Source organism: Microtus pennsylvanicus, chromosome 3 (assembly GCF_037038515.1).
Source record: "Microtus pennsylvanicus isolate mMicPen1 chromosome 3, mMicPen1.hap1, whole genome shotgun sequence".
In the NCBI taxonomy this organism is placed as follows: domain Eukaryota; kingdom Metazoa; phylum Chordata; class Mammalia; order Rodentia; family Cricetidae; genus Microtus; species Microtus pennsylvanicus.
This window is the reverse complement of record NC_134581.1, coordinates 50,300,875-50,322,685: the sequence shown is the minus strand read 5'-3', so window position 1 is coordinate 50,322,685 and position 21,811 is coordinate 50,300,875. Positions and strand designations below refer to the sequence as shown.

The following is a 21,811-nucleotide window of genomic DNA, read 5'->3' as shown; positions in this document are numbered from 1 at the left end:
CTGAAGAGCAGCAAGTGCTCTTAACCACTAAGTATCTCTCCAGCCCTTAAGTCGATTTCTTTATAGACTTGTCCCGACCATCGTTTCCTGACTCTAGGCTCATACCTCCCAGTTTTTAAATCAAAGAAGTGTCAGGCCTAATGACACGCATCTGTAGTCCCAGCCTCACAGAATGCTGAGGCAGGAGAGCCCTGGAATCCTGGAGATCAAGACTAGCCCGAGCATCACAGTGAGAACATCTCTCACCCAAGAAGACGAAACTAGCCTCAAGCAGGAGAGGACCAAAGCTGAGAAGTCTCAGCAGCCGGACAGTTAAATCACTAGAAGGGATCTATTTTAGTTTTCAGTAGTATAATGTAATATAATGTCCCTTTTAATCTGCCGTAGTTCGTAACGTAAAAGTGCACATATATATCCATTCTGCACAATTTGGAGCAAAACTTACTGCTTTAGAAGCTCAGAATTGCCGTAGCTGTTGTCCTGGTGACTCTTTCCCTTGCCGTGACAAAAATAACGTAAGGCAAGCAGAGTTTATTTTGGCTCGCCTATAAGAAAGGATACGGTCTGTGACAGCTGGGAAGTCATGGCAGCAGGAGCAGAGGGCAGCTGGTCACATTGCCTCTCCACTCAGGAAGCACAGGAAAGGAACTCAAAACCCTCCCCCAATGACCTACTTCCTCCAGGGAGGCTCCACCTCCTCAACATTTCTCAACCTTACACAGTGCCACCAGCTGGGCGCCCAGTGTTCCAACAGTTGAGCCCATGGTGGGTATTTCACATGCACACCAGCCAGCTGCTTTTGGAATGACACTGCTGGGAACTTGTAGCTCATCTATTACCTTTTCGCCAAGCATTCCCCTTGTGAGGAACGGCTGATCCATCACTTTGGTGTTTGACTTTGTTTGGGGATTCCTTTGAACGTGATAAAAAGAGGCCATCTCCTGTTGGTGGCAGCCTTGGCCTGTTTGCTTTTATACAGAAGGACATCACCAAGAAGGCTCCTTTGCCACCTTTCCTGAACAGCTTCAGGACAATCAATCCTTTATCTGTCGGCCTAGCCAAGGTCCACCTGTGCCACCGCCTTTATCAGCCCACAGAATTACTCTGGGTGGGGTGACTTGGGGGGGTATATGTAAAATAGTTGAGTCAAAGGCCACCCTTAAGTGTCCAGAGGGTGGAGGACGCTCAGCATCTGTGAGGGCAGCGACTGCTGAGGGCCTGGCATGGCACCAGTTGTTACTCCGGCCACTGCTTGAATTAGGGCCACACTGTGGTCTCATTATCAAACCCAGGGCCCCATGAACACCAGGCAGGTGCTTTACTAAGCTGCATCCAAACCCTAGAGAGGAAGTCCTCTGTTTCACAGATAAGAAAAACATGCCGGAGGTGGGGGAGGTGGTGGTGCACCACTTTCATCCTGGCACTTTGGAGGCAGAGGCGGGCAGATCTCTGAGTTCAAGATCAGCCTGGTCTACTGTCAAGTTCCATGACAGATAGGGTACAGAGATAAACCCTGTCTCAGGAAAAAAAATCTCTATATATACATGCATGTATATGTATGTAGACCTTTCTTATAGGTGTGAATAGCTTAAATACATTGGCCTACATGTTTTATGTTGTTTTGCTTGGTTGGTTTTTTTAATTTAATTTATTTTATTTAAAAAAAACTATCTTTTTTCATTTTACATACCAATTCCAGTTCCCACTCCCTCCCCTCTTCTCATTCTCTTCACCTACCCCCTTACTCCACCCCATCCACTCCTCGGAAAGGGTAAGGCACATTGCTTTGAGGAAAGTCTAAGGCCAAAAAGCAAGATATCCATCGAAAGAGAAGAGGTCCCCAAAAAGCCAGTACAAGCAGTAGCTGTTTTATTTTTTGAGACAGGGTCTTTCTATATAAACCTGCTGTCCTGAAAGTCACTCTGTAGACGAGGCTAGTCTTGAACTCACAGAGGCCCACCTGCCTCTGTCTCTCAAGTACTGGGATTAAATGCATGTGCCACCTGTGCCCCAGCTGTACCCATATCTTAAAGCTACAAATTAGACGTCTGAAAATGAGGAGGTCAGATAGTTTATATATTCTGTTCTACTTACAGACTTTATTTTATTTTAAGACTGAGTCTGGCCGGGCAGTGGTGGCGCACGCCTTTAATTTCAGCATTTGTGAGGCAGAGGCAGGTGAATCTCTGTGAGTTCGAGGTCAGTCTGGTCTACAAGAGCTGGTTCCAGGACAGGCTCCAAAGCTACAGAGAAACCCTGTCTCGAAAAAAGAAAAGAAAAGAAAAGAAAAAGACTGAGTCTGAAGTATCTCAGACTGCTCTGAAACCCACTATGTAGCCGAGGATAGCTTTGAACTTCTGATTCTCCTGTCTCCACCTCACCAGTGCTGGTATTGCTGGCACGCGCCACCATGCCTGGTTTATATAGTGCTGAGAATTGAAGTCAGAGCTTCATACAAGCTAAGTAAGCATTGACCGACTAGTTACACGTCTTAAAGACAACTGCCAAAGCCAGCATTACAGTTCAACTGTGTGCAGGGACAAAGCACTGTCGGGACTTTGAATAGAGCCAGCTCCTTTGGATTTCATAAACTGACACTGGCTGTGTTTTTAGGAGCATGAATAAGAGTTGCAAGCTCCTGTGTTGCTGCAGATGTTCTTTATATACACAGACAGAAGTGAGACCTGCCAGGGCAGGGACTTTTTAAATTCTTCTCTAGTACCTACACCAGCACTCAGCAAAGGCTGTTTGCAGGGAGTGAATGGGCCAGTCATGGTTTGGGAGCTGGGATGTGTAGTTTATGCATGAAGTTCTGGGTTTAATCCCCAGTGCCTGCTCGCACGCGCACATACACAAAGTCAAAGAGGAACACAGTGGTCTTGAAGCCATGTTATCAATATGCTGATCACCAGCAATAAGAAATGTTTTAGGCTGGGTGATGGTGGCGCACGCCTTTAATCCCAGCACTCGGGAGGCAGAGGCAGGCGGATCTCTGTGAGTTCGAGACCAGCCTGGTCTACAGAGCTAGTTCCAGGACAGGCTCCAAAGCCACAGAGAAACCCTGTCTCGAAAAACCAAAAAAAAAAAAATAGAAATGTTTTAATCAGGGCTGAAGTAAGAGCTCAGCAGTTAAGAGCACTGGCTGTTTTTGCAAAGGTCCTGAGTTCAATTCCCAGCAACCACATGGTGGCTCACATCTATAGCAGGATGCCCTCTTCTGGCACAAAGTTGATAGAACACTCATATACACGAAATAATTTTTTTTTCTGAGATAGGGTTTCTCTGTAGCTTTTGGAGCCTGTCCTGACACTTGCTCTGTAGACTAGGCTGGTCTCGAACTCACAGAGATCTGCCTGCCTTCCTCCCAAGTGCTGAGATTAAAGGCGCGTGCCAGCCACCACCACCTGGCTATAAATACATCTTTTAAAAGAATGTTCTAATCAAAATGAATCCCAAACTGGGGAGATGGCTCAAAACCAGTGTAAAGATGCAGAGCGTGATGGCATGCCCTTGTTAGCTCAGTGCGGGGGAGGTAGAAACAGGAGAAACTCAGAAGCTTGTCAGCCACAGGCTAGGCCAGTTGGTGAGCTATAGGCCAATGAGATACCCTGTCTCAAAGAAAGTGAGTTGTGTTTCTGCAGATGACATCTCTGTCCTCTGCATGCACACTCATACACTCAGGCATGAATAAAGTAAATTCCTCTGAGTATAATATACTCTGAAATATGTCATCCAAAGAACACATTGAGCAGAAATCCATCTAGTCTAATATATGCAAATACTTACAGGTATATATACATAAAACACAGGTATGTGTAAGTACATGGGAATGAAGTCACAGTGATGTCACCTTTTACATCTGATGACATCTACAGGGGTATGACAATGAACATGAGATGATGAGGTCATAGATTTATTTTCCACTAAAGATGAATAGAACTAACTCTGAAGCTTTGCCAAGAGAGCATATAAGCTAAGGCCATGACAGATGCAGTCGACAGCAAGATCTTACGTGATCCCTTCTCAGAAACCATAACCTCATGGATTATCTCTTTATTTAAGAATTTTCACATTTTTTTATGTAGGTGTGTTTGTATAGAAGTCAGAAGACAACTTGTGGAAGTCTGTTCTTTCTTCCCACTGTGTGGGTTCCAGGGATCAAACTCAGGTTGTCAGACTTGGCAGTAAGCATCTTTACTGGCAAATCCAACTCTGGGGTTCTGTTTTCATTTAGTTTTTGATGTACTGGGATTTGAATCCAGAGTCTCCTATGTGGTAGGCAGGCATTTTACCAATGAGTTCATGCACTTGCTTTGTGTGTGTGTGTGTGTGTAGTGTGTGTATATGTGCATGCATGCATGTGTGTGTGCTTGTGTTCATGGAGGGGTACAAATGTATGTTCAGAATGGAGGTCAGAAGATGACCTGAGGTGTCTTTCTCAAGAGCCTTCTATCTTTCCTTTATTTTTGAGTCAGGGGTCTCTCTCCCTCCTAGAGCTAACCATACAGGCTAGCCTGGCTGCTCAGCAAGCTCCAGGGGTCCACCTGCCTCCGCCTTCTCAGTGCTGGGGTTATAAATGCATGCCACCACACCCCGCTTTTGTTTGTTTTTAAAATGTGGGTTCTGGGATGGTGCTCACATTGGTGCCCATGCTTGCCTGGCAGCTCCTCGCCGACCAGGACGTCTTTCCAGCCCTACAGGGTCTGTTAAGGCCGGGACTTGCTAATTACACAGACTGACCTCAAACTCAAGATCTTCTGCCTCAGTCTCCCAAGTAGCGAGGCTCATGGGTGGCTCCCCACCTCTCTTAAACAGGATGCTAGGCTGCAGGGGACCATCTCTTACATCTGCAGAGACTACAACAGGACAGACACCTGCTCTGAACCCAGCCTTCTGGAGCCTGACATGACTTCTGGCCTGGGTGGTGTGATTTAACCGGCTGAGTGGTGAGCTGGGCTCTGGAAATCAGTCTCCCCTCCCCCTTCCTCTCTGGAACTCCAATCCAGAGGCCAAGAAAGAAGTTTCCAAGGTGCTTTGGACAACCCTGCTGACCTGTCATTCTGGGGCCTGAGTCAGGACCGTGACAGACAGGATCCTGCCGTTTTGCAAGCTGAAATTAATAAAGAAGGGACATTTCTGAGCTAAGGGAGGAACATTTAAATCGATGGAAAGAGCATCCATTTACACAGAGAGAAGCTACAAGGCTCCAAAGGGCAGAAAGCAAGCACATTCCTCTATGATGCTTTTTTGCACACATGTGTGCCCTCGTGTGTGTGTGTGTGTGAGTGTCTGTGTGTGATTAATTAAGGGGAGGCTACCACTTAAATAAATAAAAAGAGAACTACATGATGATGGTCATTGGGGCCAGAAAGCAGAGTAGGAAAGTCATGTCCCCAAGGTCGCTGAGGATCTCAGTTCTGCACAGCAGGCAATAAAGCAGTGCGGACAGTGCTGACCTTGAAGTCTTCGAGCAGAGAGTAACTGACATTCTGAGTTTTTAAGAAGGTGGTGAAGCTTGGACTTCTTTCAGGAGTAGTTTCCCTTAAAGAAAAATAAAGTTTTGGGTACTTTGAAAAAAAGACAATGCTCATTTAATTATTCTGTTGTTTTTGTTCTTAAAATAGTCCCAGGGATGGGGATGTGGCTTAGTTGGTAGGGTGTTTACTTGACATCCTTGAAGCCCTGGATCTGACCCCTAGGACCCCACTAATGGAGGATGGTGGCACATACCTGTAACCCCATCATTAACAGCAGGAGGATAAGAAAGCCAGAGCTGGCCGGGTGGTGGTGGCACGCGCCTTTAATCCAGCACTCAGGAGGCAGAAGCAAGCAGGCAGATCTCTGTGAGTTGAAGGCTAGCCTGCTCTACAGAGCAAGTTCCAGGACAGGCTCCAAAGCTACATAGAGAAAATCTGTCTCAAAAAACAAACAAAAATCTATATGTAAAGATCAAATTAAAACTGTGAGAAAAGAACTGTATGTAGTGGCATATACCTTTAATCCCAGCGCTCAAGAGGCAGCAGCAGGGGCTCTGGGAGTCTGAGGCCGTTCTGTTCTACAAAGTGAGTTACAGGACAGCCGGGGCTATTACACAGAGAAACCCTGTCTTCAAAAACAACAACTGGAAGAAAAATTATATTGGTTTAAATCAGAAAACAGTATAATTAGGATGGCAAAATGGCTTCATGGCTAAAGGAGCTCGTGGTCAGATCTGAAGACCTGAGTTCGAGACATAAGCTCCCATATAGTGGGAGGCGAGAACTTAACTCAGGTTGTTCTCAGACTTCCGCACACGTTCTGTGGCACGTGAAGACCCACACTCATCAGTGTGCCGGCACACTCAGATGTGCACAAATGCACATATGCACATTCTTTTCAACAAGCGTATACAGTTCCATCCACTTCTTTCAATAGTTGCTAAATATTACATTGTCCTGCTGAAATTCTATTCGACATCCCGCTCTCAAATCACCATCCAAATATTTAGGGGAAAAACAATGTGTAAAATTGAGTTAAACTTTTTATGCAGTTATAATTCTTATTTCCTTTAGTTTTTTGTGTCGCCAGTGATCCAGTCCTCGTCTGTTCCAAGCATGCATTTCTCTGTTCAGCTGCACCCTAAGTCCACGGATATGATCCTTATATTTCCAGAAAAGGTCTCTTGTGGCTCAGGTGGGCCTTGAACTTGCTGTGTAGCTGAGGATGAACTTGAATTTATAATCTTCCTGTCTCCACTTCCCAGTTTTTATAAACACCCAGTGTTTATGGTGCTGGGGGCTGAACTAGGTAAGCGCTACATCAACTGAGCCACATCCCCAGCCCTGGAATTCTCGTGTTCCATAAGAAGCAGTGATTTCTCCATGGAGCCTAGGTTTGGAGAGGGTCTGGGTTTTTTTTTTCCCCGTGCTTCTGCTCACTCCAGGCCTGCAGTCTGGAAGCCTTCCTCTGACAGACACTGCTGTTGAAGAAGCTCTGCCTGCCAGGTAAGAGCCGAGCTTCAGAGTCAGGTGGATCCCAGGATCTGAGGCAGTATTTGCTTGGACAAACTACTTCAAACTTTCTTAATTTAGGTCTCATTTGAGGCTGTGGCTCTCTTCATAACCCTGGTCTGGTCTCACTATGCAGGCCAGGCAGGCCTTGAACTCAGAGAGATCCATATGCCTCTGCCTACTCAGTGCATGGATTAAAAGCCTGCTGGACTTAGGTTTCTTGACTTCTAATGTTAGCTACAAGGAAGATTAAGTATGATCCTGCTGATACCTAGTAAACTTCACCAGAGACACCTGCGAAGACAGAAACAGGGTGAAGGAATTGAACAGGACAGGTCACATGATGTGACAAGCCTGTCTCCTTAGCACCTGTTGCCAGCTTTCCCCTAATGTTTTTTTTTTCTTAAAAAACAAAACAAAAAACCCAAAAACCTTTGTTGCGAATACCTATGGAGTATTCTTTCATTCTATTGCCATGGAAACTGGCTGGCTATCTTTATCCCCTCCCCCCCAAATGTATTAGTGTAAATTGATTAAAAATCAGTATTTATTCATATATTTTCATATAAAATTTATTTTTGTATCTAGTTTTCCTTCTTTGCATTCAAGCTCAGCTACAGTATAGTCAAACATATTAAGGTAGGCTCTCACCTGTACTGCGCCATCATAGGTCTGGATTGGGGGACACTTACCTGAACACTGTCACCACGTGTCTGAATTGGGGAACACTTACCTGAACACTGTTACCACGTGTCTGAATTGGGGGACACCTACCTGAACAGTGTCACCATGTGTCTGGATTGGGGGACACTTACCTGAACACTGTCACCACGTGTCTGGATTGGGGGACACTTACCTGAACAGTGTCACCATGTGTCTGGATTGGGGGACACTTACCTGAACAGTGTCACCATGTGTCTGGATTGGGGGACACTTACCTGAACAGTGTCACCATGTGTCTGGATTGGGGGACACTTACCTGAACAGTGTCACCACGTGTCTGGATTGGGGGACACCTACCTGAACACTGTTACCACGTGTCTGGATTGGGGGACACTTACCTGAACAGTGTCACCATGTGTCTGGATTGGGGAACACTTACTCGAACAGTGTCACCATGTGTCTGGGTTGGGGGACACTTACCTGAACACTGTCACCACGTGTCTGGATTGGGGGACACTTACCTGAACACTGTCACCACGTGTCTGAATTGGGGGACACTTACCTGAACACTGTCACCACGTGTCTTGATTGGGGGACACTTACTCGAACAGTGTCACCACGTGTCTGGATTGGGGGACACCTACCTGAACACTGTCACCACGTGTCTTGATTGGGGGACACTTACTCGAACAGTGTCACCATGTGTCTGGGTTGGGGGACACCTACCTGAACACTGTCACCACGTGTCTGGAGTGAGCTTTACAGTCAGGAAAGAGGCTACCATGCTACCAAGGCTTTGAGTGAGAATTAAATTCTCTGGGTCAGTAGTGTGGGTTGTCAGTGCCTGACCAAGACCCTGGGTGTGTTCTGCAGCACCAAACAACGAAAGTCTGACAGTGTATTTCTAAATTTTCTGAAAAATAGATTCACATCTGGAAAACCAGAAAACTCTTATTTTTTGAAAACTATTTATTTTTAAAAAATTATGTTGTTGCTGGTACCGCAGTGGTGGCATGTGCCTTTAACCTCAGCACTCAGGAGGCAGAGGCAGGTGGATTTCTATGAGTTCGAGACCCGCCTGGTCTGTAGAGTGAGTTCTAGGACAGCCGGGGCTGTTACACAAAGAAACCCTGTCTTGAAGAAAAGCAAAACAAAACAAAACAGAAGTTGTATTGTTGGTGAGTTTTTTTGTTTGTTTGTTTGTTTTTGTCAACTCTGACCAAGCCAAGGTCATCTGAGGAGAGGGACCCTAACTGGAGAAAATGGTTCTGTAAGACTGGCTTGTAGGCGAGTCTGTGGGGATACTCTTGATTAATAACTGATGTGGGAGGGCCCAGCCAATGTGGGCACTGCCACCCCTTGACAGGTGCTTCTGGGTTGAATGAGAAATCAGACTGAGCAAACTCCGGGGAGCAAGCTAGGAAGCGGTATTCCTCCATGGTCTTTCTAGGTTTCTGACTTGAGTTCCTGCCAGCTCCCTTTCTTGATAGACTTCAACTGTGAGCCGAAATAAACCTCTTTCTCCCCAAGTTGCTTTAGCCGTGGTTCTCTGTCACAGCAACAGAAAACGCATTAGAACAAAAGGCAGGGGTTTTAAAAAAACTCTAAGATTTATTATAATTTTTAATGTGCTTGTCTGTGTTGTCTGCCGTTCATGAGCAGTGCTCACAGAGGCCAGAAGAGGGCATTGGATCCCCTGGAGACAGAGTTACAGGTATCTATCTGTTAGCTATCTGACTTTGGTGCTGGGAAATGATCTTTGGTCATCTGGAAAAACAGAACGCGTTCTTAACTGCTGCACTATCTCTCCAGACCCAAAGATAAGGATTTTGAAAAACATAATCTGGGGCCAGATAGCTGTGATGGTTCAACAGATAAAGGCGTTTGTTGCCAGGCTGGATAGCCTGGATTCCATTCCTCAGACCCACATGGTGGAAGGACTGGTTTCTGAAAGCTGTCTTTGATACACCCATGCGAGTGTGTGTATCACACACACACACACACACACACACACACACACACACACTCTTGTGCACTCACACTCACAAATGTAGTTTTAAAAGAAATTCATTATATTAAAACAAATAAAAATAACTAGAAAAAAATAATTTGGTGAAAACTCTAGAGTATCTATGGAATCTCTCCTTCAAACTAAAGCTAAGTTCCATCACTTGGGAGGCTGAGGCAGATTTAATGTCTGGATCAGGAGGTCAAAGCCTGTTTCAGGACATAGCTGGCCCTCGCCCCCACCGCAAAGAAATCAAAAGTGAGAAAAAGCACAAACTGGGGCTCCCCCAGGTGGATCAAAGCTTGTGACCACAGTAACCCAAATTGACACTGTCCCTCCTTAAGTGGAGAGGCCCCAAGGGGATTCTTGGTGAAATTAGCCACTGGACCACGTGGCTAATTCTACACTCAAACAGGGACAAAGGCCCAGGCGGCCATGATGAAGGAGAAAGAGACCTTGATGGCGTTGGGCCCTCAAAACACTCTTGGGAATTTCACAAACGCTCAGGCAACAGTACCTACCACATGCCACCTAGAGGCTGGACTGCCTGCTCTCACTCAGAGCCCCACATCCGAACGCCTGACCTGCAACATGGGGGTGGTAGAGGAGTGAGGGAATCTCCTCTCTGGACCATTTCCACGTGTGTTTAATTCCACACTCATGTCAGAATGTTTTATAAATGAGGGGATGGAAGCTCAGAAAAATTAAGATCTTACATTTAGTTTCAAATTCGTATGCCAGTAAACCTAGTTGTCAGGCTTATTGTTCAAACATGAAGCAATTATATATATTATAGAATGGAGGGACAGCTTGGTTGATAGAGTGCTTGCCGGCGTGCCCAGACCCTGAGTTCCATCCCCTAGCACCGCATAAGCTGAGTGTGCAGGTGAGGTGCATACCTGTGACCCAGCTCTTGGAAACCTGGTATTGCTTATGTTGTTGATAAGTTCAGCTTTCCCCTTTGTCAGTTTCTGTTACCAATTTCTTAAAATGCCTTATAGAACTTGGAAGGTGGTACACCCCGGTGGCATAGGAGTCCGGTCTGGGCATACAGAGGTCACACCTGGTGTGTCAAGGTTGGCACTTTCTGAGCTCTTTCCTGTCTACTTCATCCTGAACGTGGGGCCATTGCTTGTGCAAACCTTCTGTGGCTTCTTCTTCTTTTCATTTTCACTTCTAATTTTATTTTGTTTGCTTTTGTCTTAATGGCTCTCGCTCTTATCCAGGCTGGCCTGGACATCCAGGGCTGAAGCGATTCTCCTGCCTCAGTTTCCAGGATACCTGGGGCTACATGGGTGCACCACTATACCCTGCTGTCGTTTTGTGTGTGTAAGTGTGTGGGTAGGCATTGGACACACATGTAGACACCAGAGCCATTTACTTGTTTTTTAAAATTTAAATTACTTTATCGTTTGATGTGTAGGATTGTTTTGCCTGCATGTATATGTGTGTATCATATGCACACAGTGCCCCAAGAGTTCGGAAGAAGTTGTTACGTGCCCTGGGACTGGAGTTACAACCGGTCTGAGCCACCAAATAGGTCCTGGAAATGAAATTCTGGTCCTCTAAAAGAGCAGTCCGTGTGATCTTAACCACTGAGCCACCCTTTAGGCCTCCACTTTTTTTGAGATAGAATTTCTCACTGGCCTGGAACTCATTGAGTAGGTTAGCTAGCTTCAGTGAACTGAAGACTTTTCTGCCTGTTTCTTTTCCCCCAACATCTCAGGACACCTTTTTTTTTTCTCACATTGTCTTTAGGGATCTAACTAAGCTCCTCACACTGGGAAAGCAGATAGGTCCTCCAGCTCCAGGTGAGCCATCCCAACTATTGCTTGTTTTTGTGTCAGACCACAAAGCCAACAAGGTCTGGAGTAGCTGTACCTCTAGGGTCTGGCTTCTCTCCTGTGGAAGGAATTCGGTTATTTGTTGCCCTAATGGTGGGAATACTTACAAAACTTCAAACAACACGACTACCTTTCAAATTGGCATGAGATAGCTCCGCAGATAAAGGCGCTTGCTGCCAAGCCTGACCATCTGAGCTCCATGCCTGGGACCCACGTGGTAGAAGGAGAGAATAAGCTCCCACAGCTTGTCTTGGGAATTCCACACAAGCTGTCCTCGGAACTCCACACATGTTTAGAGGCATGTGTGCACCCTTTATTCCACTTTAAGAATTGAAGTAATTCACATACCGTAAGATTCTTGTTTTAAAAACCTGTACAGTCCAGTACCTTGGGGTATAGTCACAGTTTTACTGCCATCATCAGGACCTCCGGGGTATCCTCGGACCACCCATCCCAAGACAAAGCTCCTTTGTTCCATTAGCAGTCACTGCACCCCACCCCACAAGAAGCCAAGATCTGCTACACTCCCTCGGTAGCGTTTCCCTACCTACCACTGTCACACACAGTGGATTGTGTTTGTGAACTTTGGCCCTGACCTTTCACGTAATTAGTTTTCCCAGGTCCTTCTCTCTTGCCGGGTATATCAGAACTTCCTCTCTTTGCTGGCTTAGTCATAGTCTTCTTGAGTATGGGCCACTTTAAACAACAAATAGCAAACCCCTTCCTAGTCAAGCTGATTTTTTTTTTTTTTTTTTTTTTTTACTATCGCAACTCTATAGAGTCCTAGATTCACGGGAAGGGTGACGACTAAATCTCACAATTTTCTGTTTCCTGGAATTTTCAGATCTTCTTGCTGGGACACCCGAAGCAAGCTCAGTCCCGAGGTGGCCCTGCGAGTTTCCTTCCTCAGCTCCCTGCACAAGACACCAGACTCCCTAATCCTGTTTAGGAATCTGCGTTCCCTTCTCTCCTAGGCTACCTGGTTTCCTGAAATCGGACACCGCAGAGGACAGAGCTCTCTCTATTCTTGTTTCCCAAGGAAATTAATTCAGGTATAAAGGACGGGTGGAGGAAATATTTTCGACTTCTCTTACAATTCAGAAAGGGAAAGAAATAGTATTTCCTTTGGGCTGCGGCCACGATTCTGATCTTTTATGCAGATAAAATATTTCTTAAAAAAAAAAAAACTTCTAGGAAAATCAAGCGACTTGGGAGCTAAGTCGATGCTAAGTATCCCTTAAAGGGAAGAGACACGTGAGCAGTTTCCTAGTCTCCCCGAGTGTTTTCATCCCCTCGGTTTGGGGGTGTTTCCCTGGGGACGGCTGGGACAGCAGTAGCGTGTTCGGCAGGCTAGTGAGGCCGCCGGACTACAGGATCCACAGTCCTTTGGAAACTTGTAGTTCCACGCTTGTTGGTTACTTCGGCTTTCCTGGAGAGTGACGCTGAGAAAACAAACTCTGATTGGTCAGGCCTGGGCTGAATTCTCCATTTATGGACAGATTGCCCGGCCCGAGCCCAGGCTGAGCCAAAGAAGAGTTCGGATTAAGTGTTAGCAGAGAGAGGGTCCAGGCAGGGCAGCTGGACAAGCAGTCCCGCAGAGCGCATCGGGTGCATCACTAGACAGCTGAGCATCGTCAGTTTCGAGTGTGCACCAGGTCGGCCAAGTCTTGCCTCACCTAGCGTCTAGGATCCCGCCTGGATGGAGTCCCATCTGGGTTTCCATTGGCTCCTGTGAGTGCTTGGGTGTCTGGAGCTTGTTTTTTTGGCGAAGGGAACCAACTTTTGAAGTTCGCCCAGGAGACCGCGTTCCAGCTCCAGTGCCCAGGCAGCCGGACCCGGAGGAGGCGCGACCGAGGCGGGAGTCACCATGGTAAGTTGGCTGCGCCGCGTCCCAGGACGCCTGACCCTGGGTTAGGGCAGGAAGCCCCGGAGCGGGGCACCTACCTTGGGCACGCTGCTCAGGCCAGGGGGTGGAGAAGGTGGACGCGGGAGTATGCACTTCTGGAGCGCCAGTTTCCTGCTGTGCTGCAAACTGGGTCTTGGCCGGGAAGAGGGACCGAGGCGGACAAGGAAAACTCTCTGAAGTGGCTTTCTGTGCCGGGAAAGTTTTGGTGGTAGTGTTGCTGTGGCTGCCAGCTGTCGGAAGCCAGGGTGTGAGCACATCTGTTTTCACCAACACAGCCATGGGACCGGGAACCTTTTTCTCCTTCAGGGAAGGTGGGGGGCATGCCCGTATCCCTCCGGTCCCCTCCTTTGGGCGGGCACCAGCATGAGTTCCCTGGAAGGCTGATCCCGCAGCTGTCCCCCTGCCATGGGGAGAACCCGGGCAGCCCTGCCTGCACTGGTTATGGGCCGCGCGCTGCACAAAGGCAGGCGGGGGCGCCAGGTACGGCGGAGCACCTGGTGGTGGCCCGAACTGCTAGGACCCTGTGACGATGGCGTATAGCTGCAGCCACTCTGGCCTGGAGCCCAGGCCCGTAAGGTCCCTGTATGGGGTAAACACCTCCTGCCGAGGGCCCCACCCGGTCCCCAGCTCGAGAGGACCGCCACTCTGCTTTACACGCCACAAGTCCCCAAGAGAGCGCCCCTGGTTTTGTTCTTTCCCGCTTGGCGTTTGCGGAGTGTAGGGCATAGACTGCCTCTCCCTCTAACTCATTTGATATTTTTATTGCTACACGGAGGAGTCCCCGGCCCAGCCACTCTCCTCTCAGTCCCAATAACTTTAGCCACATCCCCTGGGCTTTGCTGTGGTGTGGTTTTACTTCAGAAGGACAAAAGCATAGATTGTATTTTGGAGAGATTGCCAGTCCACCCGGACCAAAAGAAAAGGAAAAAAAACCCACCTTTTTTATTTAACTTAAAAAGTTCTAAAAAGCTTCAAAGTTTCTACACTTGTTTCTCGGTGGAAGAACTTGTCCTCCTGGCTTTGCCGTTGTTTACTGATGGTGAGGGTGAAGCTTACCGAAGAAGATGCCTAACATAGCGCTCACTTGAGAAATCTGTATCCTAGATCCCCAGCGCCAATCACCGGCAGCACAGGCCAGGCAGAGCCCACACTCGGTTCCTGTGCAGCCCCTGCCCCTACGCTGTTTATTCAAAGGGATAACTGAAAACAAACGAAACCTTTAAAAGGCATCCTAACCCCAAACTTACTTTTTACATAGTTCAAAATTATGTTACCTTTGCCCCCAAGAGAGACTACTTCATTTATAAATAGGCTGCCTCCTTCAGTTTTGAGGTTTCAGAAGTCAGTCCACACTCACAGAGAGTACCCTGAGCTGCGGTTGGGTGGAGTTTCGCGGGCTGCTGACCGCTTGAACTTGAGCAGTGTGATAATCCTGGTGCCTAAGAATTGCTATAATTACTTTCCACGGTTCAATATTTCTTTAAAAAAAGATAAAGATCGATGTGTGTATGTCAAGGACTTAAAAGAATCTTACTGAATTTAACTGTGTAAGTGGTACCTTGAGAAAATGAGCTTTCCCTTGTTAAATCCCCCCCTTTTTATGCGGGTAGACCCACAATTAGTCCGTGTTGCCTTTTCCAGAGACGTGGGAAAACGTCCTGGTAGTTGGAGCAGCTTGTTGGTCCATCGGACGTGAAGGAAGTGTGTCTTAGAGTCCGTTTCATGCCTATGTAGACAGTGCACAGTCACCCCCTCATGGGCTCCCTGCCATCAGCACAGATGGGCATGTTGTGGGCCACTTGGAGGCAATCTGTGTATCAGATATGGACGCCTGGGCCACAATTCACTGCCCAGAAAAGTTGAAACCACTGGCCATCCTGAAGTAGATGTGCCATGGACAGAACTCGGTGTGGAGAGTCATTTGGACAAAATTAAAGGGATCGTTTCTTCCATGACTTGAAAGTTTGAGTGGACTTATGAGCTGTGTGAAGTTGCCTGAGAACATTGACCCACATCTCAGATAGTTAGGCACCCAGTGAGTATGCTCGGTGTTTATGTAAGGAGTCTTAAGCTGAATGGAACTTCTGTGTTCTCTGCATCTGTCTGGGCCTGCCCAGTTGAATCCTTCAGCTGCTTAGGACAGGAAGGGATGGGCCATTACCCTTGGTGGGTGTGACCGAGAATTAGCATAGAGCACAGGCCCTTGGCCAGGCCGCAGGAAGAACACCTGTACTGTGAACTCTTTCCGTGTGCTTGCGTGACGTCTACGCTTGATTGGCAAGCTGATGGGATCTAGGATCATCCCAGAACAAGACCTCTGGGCGGATCTGAGAGTTTCTAACTTAGGTTACTAGAGTCTGGAAGACACATTCCTTGCATGGTGGCACCATTCCCTGGGCTGGGGTCCCAGGCTCAATAAAAAGGACAATGGGAGCTGAGCGCCAGCAGGTGTCTCTCTGTTTCCTGCTGCTGTACAGTGTGACAGCTGTCTCTAGGGTCAGCCGTCACGCCTCTTCTACCTTGACTGAACTATATCCTTCCAACTGTCAGCTTAGACAAGCTCTTCCGCGAGTCACTTTTGTCAGGGGAATTTATCTCAATAAGAAAAGTAACTAATTGTGGTGTGTGTGTGTGTGTGTGTGTGTGTGTGAGAGAGAGAGAGAGAGAGAGAGAGAGAGAGAGAGAGAGAGAGAGAGAGAGAGAACGCTTTTCAGGGAGGTCTGGGAGCGAATTAGACTGTCTGTACCTAAGGCCCGATGACGTACTCAGTTGTGATTAGGGATGAAAATTCACTTCAGATTCATGAAAACAGTGTATAATTGACTTCTCCCTCATCAATATCAACTATGGAACACTTGCTTGTCTTGGGACTATATTGCCAAGTCATAGTTATTGTTACCCTTTTCAAGAGGTAATGACCCCATCTCCGTACATCAAATATTCTGTTGACTCTAACACATAGCAGTGTGTGGCTAACACTTCCTTCGTGGACTCTGGATTTGCAGTCTGTGACAGGATAGTTCCGTGGTCTGGATGTGTGTGGTAGACTAACACCTATGTATGTGAGTCCGCTTTCTGTTTTGGCCCCAGAACATATGATCCATAGGGTTTGTGAACAAATTCTGCAGAGGTGACTGAGTAAAATCTCCCTTGGCCATTGTCTACGCTATATTCTCTTTTCTCTGTTGCTTATCATTCCTAGGTCACTAGCAGGGGTACCACACATGAAAGCACTGATTTATTGATTTATTCTGGGGGGACGTGGTTTCTCTGTGTAACCCTGGCTGTCCTGGAGCTCACTTTGCAGACTAGGCTGGCCTCGAACTCAGAGATCTGCCTGTCTCTGTCTCCCGAGTGCTGGGATCAAAGGTGTGCACTACCACATCTGGCTGCAGCACTGACTTATAACTTAGGGATCTGGTAGGCAGCTGACCATGGGTAAGTTAGGTTCCTTGGGGTGGAGGTTGGTGTGTATTTAATAAGCCCGGAATCCATTTGGAATGCTTTCAGGGAAGTCAACCTAGCTCATCTCTATTGATTAGTTTATCAGATTCTAGACGTCCCTGGCCAAAATGACCCAATTCAAGTAAACTGGAGAGGAGGGGATAAGTTTGATGGCAGAGGGAAGGTTGAGGAAAGCTGGTTCTGAATGCTTCTCCCTTGGGATGAGTGTGGTGGGCCAGCCTAGGGTTTCCCCTCTTGGAAGAGAAGCCCAGTTGGACACTGGATGGGCAGAGATGAGGCGAGGGAAGGTGAAGACCATCCGGCCCTGTCTCTGCTGAGGACTCCACTGGGAGGAACTCCAGTGATTCTGGAGGCCAAGACACAATCTGACTTCGGGAGAGTAAAGAAGGAACACATGACCCATGCGTACACTGACCATATTGCCAGGCTCTCTTGTTGTAGACAAGTAGCAATCTAGACCTCGTGCTGGCCCTACTGATGTCATGGAAAGGCCAAGCGTGCTCATCTGTGGGTCATCTGCTAGCAGCTTCTACAAGCTCAATGTGGTGTGCGTGAACCACAGCGCTTCCTCCACCTCCTTGCTAGCTAGAAGGTCTGAACAGCAGCTGCATGCCCAGCAGTGACGTCAGCATTCGATAGCCACACCTTCTCCTGAGGCCTTGCTAGAGAAGGTGGTTGGTTGCCTGGTATTTTGTGCCTGCAGAATCTGGTGACTTAAACAGGGAAAACCCTCGGGCAGATGCTAACTGGAGCTGTCGCAACACGAGTGGAGATGGCTTGTGAGTGGCAAGGCTGCACTTTCAGCTTCTCTTGTCGCCCTTCACCCCTCTGTTTCTGTGAAATGCCCCAGATTCCAATGCTGTGCGACAACCCTTACTCCTTGCCCCTTTCAAAGCGCAGGAGCTTGAGGTGTATTTCAAGAGTTATCCTTGTGGCTAGCGAGCATGCAGCTGTGAGCATTTTAGGACCCACAGATTCCGCTGTTCCTGGTGTGTCGTGAAGTCACGTGAGACTAAAGACCAAGCAGTGCTTCAAGTCTGCTGCTGAGAGAAGACTAGGATTCCACATGGGAAAGCTCTTCATCAGCATCTCTGTTCAGATTTCAGAACACACGTGCACACACACGTGTGCACACACAGGTACACACACGCATACACACACACACTCAGGGTCTCACTCTAGAGCCTAGGCTGGCCTCCAGCTTACAGACTTCCTGCTTCAGCCTCCCAGCTGAAGTGGTTCTCAGCCTTCCTAACGCTGTGACCCCTTAATATAGTTCCTCATGTTGTGATGACCTCCCCCAATATAAAATTATTTTTGTTGCTACTTCATAATTGTAATTTGGCTACTGTTATGAATTGTAATGTAAATGGTTTTGGAGATAGAAGTTTATCAGAGAGGTCATTACCCACAGGTCAAGAATCATATTATAGGCATGTGCCACACCTGGCTATAACATGCAGAAATATTTTGAAACCTCTAGACAACTGTAAGATACTCTGGACCTCACAGTGGGTTATGTGGGAACATTCAGTCATGCTTTTCCAGATTTGAATTTGAGTAATTTATATATATATTATGTATTTATTTATTATTATGCAATATACATGTATAAAATATACAGTATCAAATATATATTAAAGGGTGTTTTGCATGCATGTATGTCTGTGTACCATGTACATGACCATGTTCATACCTGGTGCCTGAGGAGGCAAACAGAGGGCATCAGAGGCTTTGGAACTGGAGTTACAGATGGCTATAATCTGTACCATGTGGATGCTGAGAATCTGGGTCTTCTGCAAGAACAACCAGTGGTCTTAACTGCTGAGCCATCTCTCCAAACCCATTATTTGCATGTGTGTGTGTGTGTGCACGTATGTGCCTATATTTAACAAAGATGCAGCAACTTATATTTTTACCATTATGTGATTACCTGTTTCTCAAAAGTATTTTCTTTCCTTTGTTTTGTTTTGTTTTGTTTTTGTTTTCTAGATAGGGTTCTACTATGTAGCTCTGACTGGCCCTGTTCTGAGATTTACTTTGTAGACCAGGCTGGCTTCAAACTCATAGAGATCTGCCTGCCTCTGCTTCCTTAATGTCGGGATTAAAGGTGTGCACCATCACTGCTTGGCTTCTTTTATTTTCAGTTGATTGTTTTTGCAGTGCTGAGGATCCACCCCATGTGTACAGGACAAGCACACTATCACCCAACCACATCCCCAGACCCTGATGTTTTTATTTCCCACTTTGCTTGGACTTGACATTACAGAGCAAATAAGAGGTTAAAGGTTACATGCCAATGGTATTAAAAATAAACATCATAGCCCTTTAATAATAACAAGCAAATCATGTTCTGAATTTTGTACTTCAGAATTTATTTTGGCATAGCCAACAACTTTTTGGTCATCCTAGCAGAACTTTTTTAAGCATATTTTTTGACAGTTATATCAAGACAAGCAATATTTACAGATTCTTTCCTAAAATAACAACATTGGCTTTGACAAGCCAGGGGCTTCTCGCTGTATAGCTACATGGTCTTGGCCTTCACTTCTGAGGTCCCACCTTGAGAACAGCAGTATTGTCTTCATTCAAAGACTGTTTGGTTTTGGCTTTCAATTTTTCTCCTTATACTTACCTATTTTTGTGTATGCATGCATCTGTAGAGGTTGAAAAGCAGCTTGCAGGACTCGGTTCTTTCTGTCATGTGGGACTGGAAGTCCAGTTCGGGGTGTCAGTTTTGGCAGTGAGTGTCCTTCCCCGCTGAGCACTTTTCAATGGACATTTGTGAGCTACAGAAGAAAGATCATTTTTAATAAAAACTTCCTTTCTGACCTAAAATACTGGTGGCCATGTGACTGCTCCTCCTCACAGGGCTCTGTACCTGGTCCCTCCCAGCTGTCTCTATTCTACCTCTGAGGAGGGGGCACCCACCCTACTGTGAGTGTGCAGGTCCCTGTCCCTAGGAATTAAGGATGAGAGCAGTGTGAAGGAAGTCCTCGCTCTCTTGGGGGTTTAGAATTTTGATGTGGATTAACATTTACTTAGCAGTCCTACATCGCTTTGTAGAGAGAAAAAGCATAGGGCACCTTCTAGAACACCCAAAAAGAGTTTAAGATTTCTGTCTTAAACCTTTATAGAGAGTCTGGGGAGATGACTCAGTCGAAAAGGAGCTTGCCATACAGACATCAGGACCTGAGTTCAGCTCCCCAGCACCTATGTGTAAAAGCCTTGTATGGCGTCTGGGGTTCGGAGGCAGGTTTTAGGGGCTCACTGGCTGGCCAGTTTAGCTGAAACATGAAGCTCCAAAAATAAGGCGGAGTGACTAAGATATCCCTACATTCATTTCTGGCCTCTATATGTACCCACAAGATACACACACACACACACACACACGCATGCACACGCACACTCACACTCACACGCACACGCAGGTGCCCGTGGCAAAAACAAAGGACCCCACAGAGTTTCGGGCTGTGGATGCAGCTCAGTCAACAGAACGCTTGCCCTCCATGCATGAAGCCCTGCTGTGGATGCAGCTCAGTCAACAGAACGCTTGCCCTGCATGCATTTGGTTCTCAGCACCGCATATACCTGGTGTGTTCATGCACGCCTATGATCCCAGAACTCAGGCATTGGATGGAAGTGGCCCTGTGGCTCTGCAGGAGCCTCAGGAGTCCAAGGCTCATCTTTGGCTATGTAGGGAGTTTGAGACCAATCTGGAATACACAAAACTCTATTTCAAAGAGCAAAGAGCAGGGTCGGGGGAGGAGAGTTGGTCATCCAGTTTAATGGCTTCCGAAGGCTCTGGATTCTGGCTGAGCCCATGGCAGAGTGCAGATTTTCTGATCTCAGTCTAAGAAGGGGATGGATTAGAATCTTATTTTCTCAACAGTCTAGACACGACCAAGATCGTTTTGTTTCTGAGCCCTTTCAAGAAGGTCCGCTTGAAGATGAAAGCTTGTTATTTTTGATTCATTGCCACTGAAACTGTAAAAGATTATAAGAAATAAAATCTGAAGCATTCACCCGTAATACCATTGCCCTGCAACACAGTAATTATTTTATGTCTTTGGGTTTCCTTCCAATTTATTCCAACACACGCTGTTTTTATGCCATTGTAACTAAGAGGCAAATATATCACCAAATGCTCTGTGTTTTTTTTCCCGTTTATTTTATACCTCCTTCATCTTGGTAGACATATTCATGGTCTTTTCTGGTGGAAAAATACATCCACGTAGCCTGACAGCCAAACTTAAGTCGTAACTGTAGAAAAATCTCCCCCATAAGTGTGTACACAGAAAAGTTGAGCCCTGCCCTCACTACAACTGCCGTTGTAATAGGCTGCTCGTCTTCCTGTGACTCTGGAGACGGGGAGCCCCCTTTTTGTTGTACAGTTGGAACAGGCTTGGGGGTATATGCTCTCATATCCCTATGTTCTAACCTCCAAATGTGTGCTGACGATGGGAAACTTCACCCCATGCCCCCAATCCTGCCATCATCTACAGGGTGGTACAAGACAAGACCTTCTGCTTCTCCTGCAAGTCTCAGCTGAGAGAATCCTTAAACATAGCTCTGGTGGTGGGGTGATGCTGAGATACCACAGTTGATGTAAGGTTTGGGGACAGAATGGAGAGAAACAGAATCTCTCAGCTGAAACTCTCACTGATTCTGCAGGCCCTACCAGCAATGGAAGATGACAGTGGCTTGTCTAGTCATGGCTGTCGTTGGTGTCAAGGTCTCCTACCCTGACTGCCAGGTCCTATGAACTTGTGACCCTTGGTTCTTGTCATAGGGAAGGTCCTGGTCAGGGGACTCAGTTGAGGGTTGAGTTACTGCCACTCCCTCACTGTCTGAACAAATACCTAGATGGTTCAGGGATGCAGGGACAGGCATCTGGGAGCAAAGCCAGCCTCCCTCTGCATTTTGTGGCAATCCA

The 21,811-nt window shown here is 46.9% G+C and overlaps 1 protein-coding gene across 1 annotated transcript in view; it reads left to right on the top strand.

The window, feature by feature from the left end:
- The first annotated feature begins 13,021 nt into the window (after positions 1-13,021).
- Myo1e (myosin IE) overlaps positions 13,022-21,811 on the top strand; it is a 200,027-nt gene continuing 191,237 nt past the window's right edge. The window contains exon 1 of the mRNA XM_075965339.1: positions 13,022-13,374. Coding sequence (XP_075821454.1) covers positions 13,372-13,374 — 3 coding nt within the window. The 5' untranslated portion in view covers positions 13,022-13,371. The remainder of the gene's footprint in view (positions 13,375-21,811) is intronic.